Source organism: Camponotus floridanus, unplaced genomic scaffold (assembly GCF_003227725.1).
Source record: "Camponotus floridanus strain SB8 unplaced genomic scaffold, Cflo_v7.5 scaffold18, whole genome shotgun sequence".
Lineage (NCBI taxonomy): Eukaryota > Metazoa > Arthropoda > Insecta > Hymenoptera > Formicidae > Camponotus > Camponotus floridanus.
Genome location: NW_020229303.1, coordinates 557,534 through 571,140, shown reverse-complemented (window position 1 = coordinate 571,140; position 13,607 = coordinate 557,534). Strand labels below are relative to the sequence as shown.

The following is a 13,607-nucleotide window of genomic DNA, read 5'->3' as shown; positions in this document are numbered from 1 at the left end:
AAAAAAATGTATTATTTTCTCCACTTGACATTTCATCATAAAACTTGCGAATTAAAATGGAAAATTATTCTCTCTCGACCGAATTAATTAAATACAATGGATATTATTTAATTCGAAACGTCGACACAAAGACGTCGACGTTGCTTTGCTTTAATAATGGCGCATAAAAATATACGCCCAGACGACATAGATCGCATCTCTACACCTGAAAGATAATTGGATTAACAGAATTGTGGATTATGTGCACACTTTGGGAACAAGATTCATTATTTCGCGTATTTCTACTACATGTTCCCATATTTCGCAAGAGTTCTCCGATAGAATATGGAAACGGTACAAAGCCAACCTCGCTCCGTCGCGCGATTCTACATTTTTTTCTCGTTCCGAGAACAGATTTGTTGCATGCTTGCCGGGAAAGCAGGACCGCGGACTGCGTTCTCCATTTTTCAAATAGACGAAAACAAATCGAAAATGAGGGGTGCTCGTATTTTGTTCGGTCCGACGTGCGTTCCGCAACCGAACTTGGCGGCGTCTACGTGTGCGTCTGTGTAAAAACACACCCTGCATATATGTATATATGCATTCACATATGTACATACGATCGCGTATAACAGCAGGTGCATTCGGAGCTCGGTCAGCAGTCCTGATTTCGCTGCATGCAAGAATTCTGTGGTCGTTGCAGTTTCAACGTGAACATCTTTATCCCCTTCCCCCCCTCCTCGTTCTCCTCCGACGTAGGAGGAATCGTCGTCCTCGTCGGCGTTCCTCGTCGACTGACTGGAATAAAAACTTGTGATTTATAGCCGGGTATCCGGTATGGGGGTCGATAAAATTTCAAAAGCTCCTGGCTCCGTCGACATTATTAAAGGCGACTCGAAGGCTCTTAGTGAACTCGACAAGTATGTGTGATATGGTATTTAGACAATTTTATAGTCTCGACTCGAAAGAAGTCGGGGAACTCGGAATAATATAATGCCGTGGAAAGTCACGTATTTCGGACATTTTCTGAATTTCATACCTCGTTACTTTATAATCTGGTGAGAGATGTCTTCTTCGCTCTTCCCGGCAAAATTCTGCTTTCATCCATACGTGGGAAAAAAAGTAAATCTCAATAATATTAACGGCGGTTACGAGAATATTCAGAGATATCAAGAATACCGTGGGAAGGATATACGTTCGATGTGAGATCGCGATGGTTGAACCAAGCTCGCGTTTTTATGCATCTTATGCGATTTTGCATGGGAAATCCATGCAGTTCGCGTAGAACGACTCAAAAATCGCGTATACTCCCCCGGAGAAATATGCGCCCACCTCGTGCACGTACGTAGAAACACGTGCAACCGAAATTATTCACGTCGTGTACGATTTTTGGACCGTCGTAGAGTGTGAACTATAAATTCAGTCATCCCTTCTACGATAGGGAAGCCGAGTGTGATTTAGACGGTTTTTCAGAAGCAAATAAAGAGCAAAAGGAAGAGAGAAGAAGAGAGGGGAAAACAGTAAAGGACGACGAAAATGAGAAATTCGAACAGATAAGTAAGGATATAAGTTTTACCTTTGCACGGATGAAATTGTCATTTTGCGACGCGAAAGGAATTTTCGAAATTCTCATTACACGGATTTTATTATTATGGAACCGCCAATTAACTCATAAAATTATTAAAAAATATTAAAGCTTAATTTATTAAAATTATTAATAAAATGATTAGAACTCTAATTTCGTTAATAAACCTGAAATTTCGAATATATCGAATTATTATCTGTCTTGAAAAATGTGCATCCACATCGAAAACTACCGGAAAGAATATTGATTATTTAATACAGATCATTTCTGCATATTTCATATATATTAAAAATTCCGCAAGTTATTGAAGACTAGGAATCTATAAATTTATATTAAAATATAAGATACAAAAAGAATAAAAACAGAACAAAAATTATATGTACAAATTAAATCATTTCCAAATCTTTTCGAGTTTATTTTGGAATAAAAGAAAAGATAAATCGAAAATTGTTAATCTACAATTGAACGAGGAAATAGCAATTCGCAACGACGTGTATAAATCTCCATGCCCCTTTCTATTTTCCTATAATGCGTGCAAATTTCCTCGACGTAGCGACAACATAAAGGAGAGAACGGTCGCGTGTGAATAATCCAAGATCGGAGCAAGAACATCAGTTCACGTCGGGCAACTTAAGCGACGAAATGGTTATTTTCATGACGCGAACGGCATTCCAAAGTGCGCGGCCGCGTAAACGCTTCTTCGCGAAAATGTACGCGCCCATCCTTTATATATTCCTCCTTTTTCCATCGTATTTTTTTTTTTTCGCGAAGCTCCCTCTTGGTTTCCCTATTCCGCCCACTCGTGGATACCGATGTATCAGTATGCTTGGACAGAAAAAGAAGGAAGGGAAAGAGGGGGAGAGGGAATAAAAAGAGGAGAGTATAGCAAAACGCATTCCTTGCCCCATCCTGGCGAAAACGTGAGTGGATCGCAACAAACGACAAGGAGGGCAACGGGGGTGAGACGGGGTGAAAAGAGGGGAGCTGGTCGATAGTATCCGAGCCGCCGAACTATTCCGGATTCCGTTGCTTTTTATTATCATGTTCGATCGGAATATTGCCTTCGAACGGTGGAACGCATGTGCATAGCGTGTGTCATGTCGACAGCGGCGTGAAATTGTGATTCGCGAGAAACGCGGTACATCATGACCAGCGGTTTTTGTCTCGCGAACGCGACAGAGTGCCATAATTTGCGTTACGCACGAGCATTTGTTTCAACGTCGTTCTATCTCTGTCACCAAAATCGTATATATCGTGCGCAAAATAGAGCGCAATGGGATATGGAGAGGAATGGGCAATCTGTCATTGTCCTAATTTTCTTTTTAAGAGCACGCATTAAAGAGTAAGAGTTACAGATTCGAAATACAAAGGGCTGGAAAAATAAATCGCTATCGATGTAGACGCTCCTGATTACAATATTAAATGTATCTTGCAATAATAAGATTAAGAATTTTATACTTGCTCGCATCCCATTTTTCTGTCAAAATGAAAGTCTAAATGTGCGCTGCCCTAAAAATTTTTTTTATCGTATTAAATGTACTATATATCAAGAATAACATGTGAAAGAAAGACAAAAATTCCTATGCTCTTTTATAGATAAATGCCCTTTTCAGAAAGACTAGTGTTTTTGTTTTATAGGACGGAATATTATTTTTAGCGGATGTGCTAATATTTATTTTTCGAGTTGTGATTGTCAATAGAATGATCGTTTTGTAAAATACCCTGTCCTGTACGTCTTCGCCAGATTTGACAGACTGATCGTAGAGTGTACGAGTGATATGCCATCGGGGGAGGTATGATCTCCGGAATTATAAAAAGAAAAAATATATTTCCCCGATAACACACGAAGCAACGAGTCACTCGCTCGAAACTTACTCCGAGTTTCCGGTACAGCGAACTTTAGTACGCCCGGTTATCTTGTACGGCGTGCACGGAGATAGTACGAGGACTAAGATGATCCTGATACGAGAAATTCAAGTGAAGTGTGAAGATAACGAGACGGGTCGAGGCCGTGCACGGGCGTGAAAAAGAGACGATCGGGGGTGAGAAAGAGCGCGCGGGAACCGGAAGGGAGACAGAGATAAATGAAAGGGAAAGAGGGCCGAGCACGAAGACACGAAATATTTGAGTCGCGTGACACTATAACGCGTAAAATGCAAGCCGAGATTTAACCCTGAAGAACGCTACGGTCTCTTTTATACCGGGTGAGATGATTACCCTGGCTGGGACAGGATAACAGAATGCATTATTCGATAACGTCATGATTAATTTATAACGTAATCGAATTGTATATCGTCAAGTCGATGAAATGTTGTGTGTCAAAAGATGTTAAAGTAACATTTCGCTAACGAGATAGATAGTCGGGTTATAAAAGCAAACAATTAAATTAATGGAACTGAATTTTGTAACGATGCGAATGACTAAGTGCATCACTCGATCATAAATGATATACATCAGCGTATATATGAATTTATATTTTCGTTATATTCCTGTCGAGTTCTCCTGAGCGACGTGTCCTACTTACTCCAAGTTTACATTTTTGCCTGAATAAAAAGCCCGGGGAAAAAGGCTTTACGCTACAAGTGTTTTACTTTCTTCGCGACTGCGTTGAACACTGCGTTAAACATGGGCGCACCGGGCGGTTACAGGGTTAATGCACCGCCCCGGCTTATGATAAAATTAAAAGGAGCAAAAGGAAATTTCGGAGAGGAAGAATGATGAAGTATGAAATATATGTGTCGCGTGACGCTGCAATTTATTCGTCGGTGCAACGTCGTTAATACCCTGCTGCCTATGTACCGTGACTTTGTCACACGCTACGTGCGAAGAGAGTAACGTGTAACGATCCCGCGGATGGGCTGACGCAAGGTATACAACTAGGAAGGCGGATTTATTCCCGACGATGTTTGCAATCATTTCGCAATTACAAACGCAGCAAAATGGTGCAGCGGCGACGGTGACTAACACACGACAAAAATAAATTGCGAAATAACTAACAGTCTGCCACACGAATCGCGTATATATTCGTCGAAATGAATTGATTAATAAAACATGTCAACAATATCGGCGGCGACGACGCCGATAAAAGATTGATTAAACGCGGTAACTGGGATTGGAAACAGCCGTGAATAAATCTCGCCTGGATAAATGGCGCGCAATATCGAAGATAAATTTCGAGATTTGCAACATTGCTTATCAATTACACATCGCACGCGTGAGCTTTCATAATTATAATTAAAATATATTTATAAAGTATAATTATAATTAAAATATTTGGCAAGATTCTCTGAGGAATTTTTTTCCCCTCTCCTTTTCCTCTCACGAACGGATGTTACGATTTAGAACCCATTTCCCGAGGTAACGACGACAATATCGTCATCGATAATCACGACGGGATCCGACAATCATTCCGCAATTATGGATGCACCGAGACGGAATGTAGCAGGAGGAGCCGGAGGCAGGGGGAGGGACAAAACACGACGGGAATAAATCTTCCGCGTGATTGATCATCCGTCATGAATACGCCGAACGATATTAATGCACTATCAGTCGTGGTGGGTTCGCGCGGATGGCTCGCGTGTACCATGCGTGTAGCTTTGACGATTCTATCGCTCGTCGCCCGATATTTATGCGCTCGTTTTTTCGCAAACGGGAGGGTCGAGGTTTGCGGGAAGAGGGAGGGGAAGAAAAACGACGAATTGGCAGATCCCGCTTGAAATTTCGCGCACGCCGGGATATAACCGCGTATAGCTCGCCACTCTGTATAACGTTCTCATTTTTCTTCCTTCTTCGTTTCGCTCGCCATCTCGTCTCTTTTTCCTGATACCGGATATGGAGTCCGACGATCGAGAGTACCGGAAAATCTGGCGGGGTATAACGAGTACAAAGAACGATCTAATCGATCGGCTAATAAAGTTGCAACTAGATATCCAGTGAGAACTGCGTTTAAAAAGAATCGAGTTAGAATTGATGAAATACGAATTCACAAGATCGATATTTCTTTTCTTCTCGCAAAACAAAATTATCGCAAGAATAAGATTTCTCGCAATTTATATACACGATAGAAATATAATTACATTTTTAATCATATCAGATAGAAAAGCGTACAGATAATTAATACTGATGCTGATACAGATTCCGATTATATTCGCATGTCTGACTATATTCTACTTGTTCCACTGGCAAATATAATCATTAGAATTTTTTAATGATGCTGATTATACTCGCATGTCTGGCTATATTTTACTTCTTCCATTAATGAATATAAACTTCCATTCAACTTAGAAAAATTACGTTTGTATAAACGTGAGAAACAGTACACGAAGATAAATATTCGAAGATAAATTCGGATTGCTTTTATTAAAGAGTGAAAGACAAGTTCCGATCGTGAGAGGATTTGCTCTGTAATTAAGATGCATCGACAATGCGAAGGCTAAGAATACCAATCCGTGTAAATCGATTTCCGATTGTATGTCGGGCAAGCCTTCGCCCGCGATCCGATCACGATTACAGCGACCACGACGCACATTGTTTCGCAATCAAAGAGGCATTGTTTCCAGCGTCGCTGGAACGTCCGTTGACATCGATCAACACCTCCGCTGCCAATATTCGCGAATGCGAAAAAAAATATAATTAACAAAAGAGTGAGGTTTTATCGCTTTGTAATCTTTAAAGTTAATTTGTCGAAACCATTGCGCGTTTAATCACTCACCATTGGAAAAAGATCAAATTGAAAGAGATGTGTAGAAAGCGTTCTTCTTCAGCAAAAATCTACTGGCATTATATGTCATCGCGATGGAAGAGAAATTCGAGACTTTTAGAGGAAATAATATAAAGGAAAAATAATTCGACACATTTTCGGCGACTCCATCTATCTAATCGACTACATTTCCGCTCACGAAAAGCCTTCGAGTGCCGTAATCCGACACCCTGATGGATCAAAGCCGCGGTAACATCGTTAAAGGAGGAAAGTTCCCTCCTCGTCGTTTCCGCTTTCCTTTCTTGATTTCGGCTGACGGTACGCCTTGGACCGTAATGTCAATGTCCGCTAAAAAAAAAACCTTGAAGAGAAAAATGTGGAATAGTCTTACCTCTCCTGAGGCGACTGCCTCGCCTGGAATGAAGAGCTCTGGATAAATATTGTCCAGGTACCACTTGAATGACTTGCATCCCAATTTCTTCCTAAGAGTCTTTCGCTCCGATACGTCACCGTAATTTCCCTACGAAAATTCAATATGCAACCAGATCGAAATCATGCTTACAAAGATGAAAAAATGAAATAAATATATTATAATAATAGAGAAATAATTATATGAATTTTTTATAATTGTAAAAATAAATGTGAATAAAGTCAAATTATAACTTGTAAGATTTTTGTATTTTTTAAGATAAGAGAGACATTTCTTAAGAATTTATTATATTTTAAATTAAATTATAGAATAAAAAAGAGATTTTTGATTAATCTAAAGAAATCTGTTTCTATTTTTCTTAATAATAATACATTTTTTTTAAATAATAAAATGCATTATCATTATCGATTATTTTGTGAACTTACGTCTAATCTAATTATTGATATTATTACTGCAAATTATTATAAATAGGAATAGAGACACGTAAGCAAAGAACGATTTATATTATTATTTTATGAAGCCATCCATGAAGACGACATTCTCGATAGATTCGATCATTACATAGAGCGGCGCGCTTACGGAAGCGATTTATTCTCTACGCTTCGATTTATCTCGTCGATTGGATCTCGACAGGAGAGTAAGAGCGGACAAGCATCAAGGATAAATGACAGATCGTTATAGAGGGAGACGAAAAAGAAATGTCCTTCAGGAGAGCGAGGACATGCGCGCGAGTCTTAAAAGCACTTGGCACGTTTATGGCCCTTTTTTACGACGATTCTTGGTCTACGATCCTCTCCATCATCGGCCACCTTTATCGTCATCCTTCATCCTATTCTTATCAAACCGCTCGGCCAATGTTTACGAGCAACTTGAATTAAAAAAACAGCCACGAAGCTTTATCAATGTACTACAACTTGAAACAAGACTTTTATTTGTGGCAAACAATAAATTATTATTAATTATTTCTTTCTTTTTCGTGTCATTCTTGAATCTCTCTACATTAAAAAGATTTTTCTCCGATTCACGCGAATATTTTCATTTCGATATTATATTTTTATTGCCATTTAATCGCAAAAAAATACTTTCTTTTTTAGTTTCTGAGACTTGTATTGATCTGCCAGCCGAGGTGAAACGAGCTACTTTAATTGTTCCCTCGTTGCATCCTCACCTAACGAAAAGTCATATATGGAAGGGAGGCTATGCATGTGACGATGCACAAGTACCCACCTTGTCGTGACCTATCCTCTGATAGTAGTACTTGGCGTACTCGTCCAGCCACACTTCGCTCAGCCTTATGCTGTTCCTCTTGAGCACGTTCACGCCGCTGCGCCACTTGTAGGGCGAACGTTTTCTGAAGATGTGACCCACGTGCGAGCATGGCACGATTTCCAGGGTGCCTATGAATGTATCGAGTTATTAGATTAACATTTCCGTCTGTTTGTTACGTTCCTTGCGTCCCTTCTATTAAGAATCGCACACAAATATAGCGTATGAAACATGTTTCATACAAAACCACGCGCGTTTATTACGAATTAAATAATAATAAAAATATGTAAAAGGAATTATTGTATGTTGAAAGTAAAAAACGTTGATAGGAATTTTTCTAAACGTGATACTTATTTTATTATCAATCTTGTGTCGCATGTGCTAATTTAAAAACTAATTTTCTTTAATTGGAAAGAAACATGAGATTCCTTTCGAATTACTTTAGATTTACCTCCACACATCCAGGTTTTAAACGATAATTCAAGATTTTCGCCGCCCCAGATGTCGAAGCCACTGTCGTACGTGCCGATCCGTTCGAAGAAGGCTCGATCTATCGAAAAGAGGCCACCAGCCATCGTTGGCGACCAAACGGGTTCGGCCGGGTTTTTGTGTCTTTTTTTCTCTCTCTCCGGCACCGCGTGCCAATTAAACTTGTTAACAAACATTAAATGTAGATCAAGAAGCCGTTTACGCTCACAAACTATGCAACTTTAATACAAATATAAATTAATAATAAAAAATAAAAATGTTGCAATCAATAACGTAGACTTTATATTTTGAAATACCAACGCGTTTATTTAGTTTTTGTCTTTTACAAGAAAAATGTGTACGTATATTTTCTTTATAATCGAACTTGCACTACATCTTGAAACTTTTACGAGCGAGAAAATTCAATTGCATTCCGTCAAGACACATTCTCTATCGCTTCGAGCTCGCGAAAGTAACACGAAGATTTCGTTTACCTGAAGATTCCAATCGAATCCGCCGACATTTACGCCGCCCGAGTCGCGCCAGTGGTATTCCAGGGTGGTGTCGTCTATAACATCGATCACCGGACAAACTACCGTTGTCGGATCGCGTGCGATCCGATCCAGAAGAGGTTCCAACCAACCCTCGGTGCACTCGCAATGGCTATCTAAATACGTGAGCACCGGCGCCTTGGCCGCCGCGGCGCCCAGCAAACGTGCCCTTATGAGGCCCTCTCGTTTACTCGCCCTGATAATCCTCACCTTCGGATAATTCATCATATAGTCTTCCAATTGACGTTTGAGGTGAGCTGCGGACAATCGATTTCTTGTCACTCGCCATTTCGCGCGAAATAACACGTTGCAATAGAAAAATATTGCGGTGAGCGCGTGTGTAACGTTAATCGATATATTTAATTAAAATCATTTTTTCCACTCTCCATCAGTTTAATTCTCTATTTACATCCTTCTACACTTGTATCCTCCCTTTCGTTGTATACGTAAATCCATCAAATTTAATACTTTTTATACACTGCCCTCTCTATCTTTAGTATTTTATAGAATTTTTATAAAAAATATCGACATTTTTATTATCAAGTGGTTGTATAATTTATGGCATCTCATAATACGCGAGATGGCATTATTGAGGGAACCTGTCATCTATATAGTACATCATAAGAGATTTACTTAAATATTAAATATTATTTTAAAAGCCCCACAAGTTTTGTCGACATCATCGTTTTTTCCTGAAATTTCCGCCGATTTGAAATATAAATTACTTGCGGAACCTATGTTTCGGATATTGCAATAATAAAATCAAGTTGCCTGTTTCTCCAGGTTTCTCTAACGTCAATTACATCCTTAATGTCGGATTACGGTTTATTTACGATGTCATTCGCAAGCTGTTGCGGCAACAACAATCACCTTTGCCATTCTAAACTCATACCTTAATCACGATCGATTTAATCGTATGCCAGATAGAAACAACGATAATCCCATATAATGGCCTTTTCCTTACATTTACCGGCATCATTAACATTTTATTGTCAACTCGACCAAAAGTAGCTACGATCATGGCTTATAAATCCAATAAAGACTCAAATTAATTTCTAATTCTTTAAGAATACGAAGAAAATGTAGTTTGCAAAATTTAGATTCAAAAGTTTGTTTAAGTCAAGTATATAATAAATAAATTTAGCAAGTCAATAGTGAATATAAGTATCTACTGATCAGAAAAAAAAATTATTACAAAAATTACCTTCTTCATCACATTTTCAATCCTCGTTTTATTAAAACTCGCAAATCCTAGTAGAAAAAAAATGTTTCGTATAAGTAGAAATCGATAAAAATCGCGACTAAAAGCCTCTGTCTATTAATGCCATTTTAGTGGGTGTTTCACGGGGTGGTCTGTTATTTCGCGTTATTTCTGGCAATCATAGGCGAGACTTAAGATTTATGAGATGTATCCGCCTATAGTTACGCCGGCCAGCAATTAGCAGACATTCGTGATTTATTCTCCGTTAGATTGGCTTTATGAGGGACCGGGCCACTAATCCTAAATCCCTATCCCATAAGCTCGGCTAACTATAGATACTATAAGGGGATTCTACGGATCAGCATATTTCGTGCAGGCGCAATGATTACCCAGCAAAACGTACGTGCACTTGAAAACGATAGAGACGTCGGCTAGATTTTATGCACCTTTCAGATAAATTGCGCGCTTGATGAGCTTTAATACCAAGTCATCGACTCTCGTTTCTATCCCGTTATTCTCTCTCTCGGGATTTCGCATCAGCGAAAGAAATTTCCTCTGTGAAATAAGAAATATACATGGAATCATTGTGCGAATCGCATCGGTACGAGTCGAGAAAATATTTCTCTGAAAATACTCGACCAAGTACTCGGAACGAGATGCGTTATCATGGTTAACTGTACTCGAACGAGAAGAGATGGACTGTAAAAGATAAGATCAGAGGTCAGATATTTAATGCGCACGCAATTACAGTGTATATGCACGAATTCCGCGCGCATTCCGATCTAAATTAATTTCTAATGAATTCCTCAAACACAGAGGCACGCATAAACCGACCGTGGCCGTTATTGCAAATTTCATTATGACTTTGCCGAGCACATTGTGAGGCGCAGATAATGGAAACGCTCAAAGAGCACCCAGTCTGTCCTCGTTGAGAGCGCTCATAATTAACTCCGTAATTCTCGTCGCCGATCCCCTGTATAAAAGCTAATTATCGTGCATGCGTTTTGCTGAAGAGGTCTCCAAAGCCTTCTCTTGTAAAATTCATTACAACTTTCTTACAGGCATTATTAATCATTGAACTCACTTTAATCTACTTTCTGCGACCAAAGAGAATAAAAGTTGTTCAAAGTAATATTTAAAGATGTATTATACTGTGTATATTATAATCCACATATCGTTAGAAAGAAATATACGAGCGTGGATGACGAAGAAATGATTATAAATATACGTTAAATTTTGTGTAATAGAGGACGTAATCTTAAATTAAAATCACATATGAAATATGATGTTTTGATCTCATTTCTGCGATAAAGCAATCGTAGTTGTCTGTTAATAATACATACTAAGCTGGGAGATCGTTGAAGTGACTGTGTGTTTATAGGTTTAACTTATGGCCGAGGGTTTATCTCCAGCTTTTAATAGAGAGATCGCCATTAACCAGCCTGACTATATTATTTCTGCCACGTTTTCCTGAATCTGCTTAATCTCGGATACCGTTTTTTCTAGGATTTTTATAATCATCTACCTTTATTATACAGTAGAATATTCAACGATTACGATTGTTTCTTCTGCCCATTAGTGCAGTATTTAAAATAATATATTTCTTTTTTTAATTCGAAAGGAAAACATCGCCAGATTTTGAAAATATATATTGGTAAGGTGTGTGTATCATATATATAACATCATAAATAAATAGCTGAAATTATGTTGTCTGATTCTTACAAAATACAGATTTTTTGCCAACGGTAAATTTCTGTGTTTCACTGTAATTTACTGTAAGATTTATAATTTAGATTTCGATTTAACGGCTGCTGTATAAACGTCAATTCATTCGAAAATATACAGGGTACATTGGAGTTATAATTGGCTTTTTGCATACAAACAATGCGCATATTTGAACGCACATATTTGCTTTACCCGAATTCGCAAAACTACGTATTTCGTATACTTTTATCAACTTTTTTCGCGTAAATACCCTTAAGCAAAAACATTTGTTCTGATAGATAAATGCAAAGTACAAAGCAAATTATCACAAATATAACTTTTATCTTTTACACAAACGTACGTAAATAAAAATACGAAAAACTTGGATAAGTAACGATTATTCTTTCGACGAAAAATAATATAAAGCGTTATACAATTTTCTGACTTTTTAAAATTAACAACGTGAGTTTTCTTCGTTAAAAGATATCACAATGACTTAATAATATCTTCTTAAACATTTATCAAAGTTCGTAAATTTTCGATATAATGTAGCGGCACGTGTCCACGCGCGATTTTGGGCAACTCGAACAAACGGGAACATTAAATCTAGAGAGAGTCGGTTGCATAGATTGTATGGAGCTCTCTCGTAATTTTCAGAGAGTCCGTGTAGCAGGTCGAGAGTTTCTCTTCTATTCACGTCGTGGCAATACAGTGGAGAGATGGATCGCAATTAATCGATCTATCCCGAAACTACGAAACACTGTCGCGATAACGAATCACCGTGCTGAATGGAGACGCGGTTGCACGAGCAAGTACGCGAATATAATAGCCCGCGGTCTCTGTTCGTTCTATGCTTACGAATTTTCCGACGTCCTGCCGAGGATTTTTCATCTCTCAACGATGCGGAGCTATACCAGGATTTATGATGCTACGGAACCGATATGCTATTCCGCTTCGATCGCGCATAGAAGGTATTTCGTTTGGAATCCAAAGTACGAGGACGGTTCGTGATGATAACGCGAAAGTAACTTGCATTCGCTCTTCGAAAAAGACGAGATATTTTAAATATTTGTATATATTATAGGCTACGTGACGTGTATAATTTACGTTTAATATAAATTACATGTGTAATTTATATTTCCATTTCCCCTTATAAATATTTACGTTTATACATTACATATATATGTTTCCTATAATTTTTTAAAATATTTTAAAATTAAGCTTTAAAATTTTGAAATATTTTAAAATAAATATGGAAAAATAGCGTTTATTTCGTGATGATCTATTGCAATAATTACTGTTATAATTTAATATATTATTAAGGGAAATTGAAAGATAATAACTTGTTAGTCTTTTATACTTTCACTAGTCAAAAAGGATAACTTACGCATGTCGGAGAAATCATCGACGAGAATGATCTCTTGTATGAGATGCTCTGGCGATCTATCCAGAACGGAATGTACCGTACGTAATAACACGGACCAAGCCTCGTTATGAAAGCAAATAATTACCGCCGTAGGCGGAAGATCCTTCAGGTATCTACCAGGTTCCTTGCACCTGAAACACAATATCAGAATAATCATTGAATTAACAGTTTTAAAACGATTTACAAGTAAAAAACTGCTGTTATTGTTGAAAATATGTTTCCATGCACAAATATTATGCGGACGAAGCAAAATATGTATGGCTCTGCTGGTGTTTCGCTAATAAAATTAGCTTTGATA

General features: G+C 38.2%; 1 protein-coding gene across 4 annotated transcripts in view; it reads right to left on the bottom strand.

Annotated features, from left to right (window-relative positions):
• Window positions 1-13,607, bottom strand: part of LOC105255483 (putative polypeptide N-acetylgalactosaminyltransferase 9) — a 195,327-nt gene that overhangs the window by 5,096 nt on the left and 176,624 nt on the right. For all 4 annotated transcript variants that reach the window (XM_011264780.3, XM_011264782.3, XM_025407548.1 and 1 more), the window contains 5 exons: window positions 13,271-13,440; window positions 8,922-9,235; window positions 8,411-8,609; window positions 7,921-8,090; window positions 6,655-6,783 (listed from right to left, as the gene is read on the bottom strand). In XM_011264780.3, coding sequence (XP_011263082.2) covers window positions 6,655-6,783; window positions 7,921-8,090; window positions 8,411-8,609; window positions 8,922-9,235; window positions 13,271-13,440 — 982 coding nt within the window. The remainder of the gene's footprint in view (window positions 1-6,654; window positions 6,784-7,920; window positions 8,091-8,410; window positions 8,610-8,921; window positions 9,236-13,270; window positions 13,441-13,607) is intronic.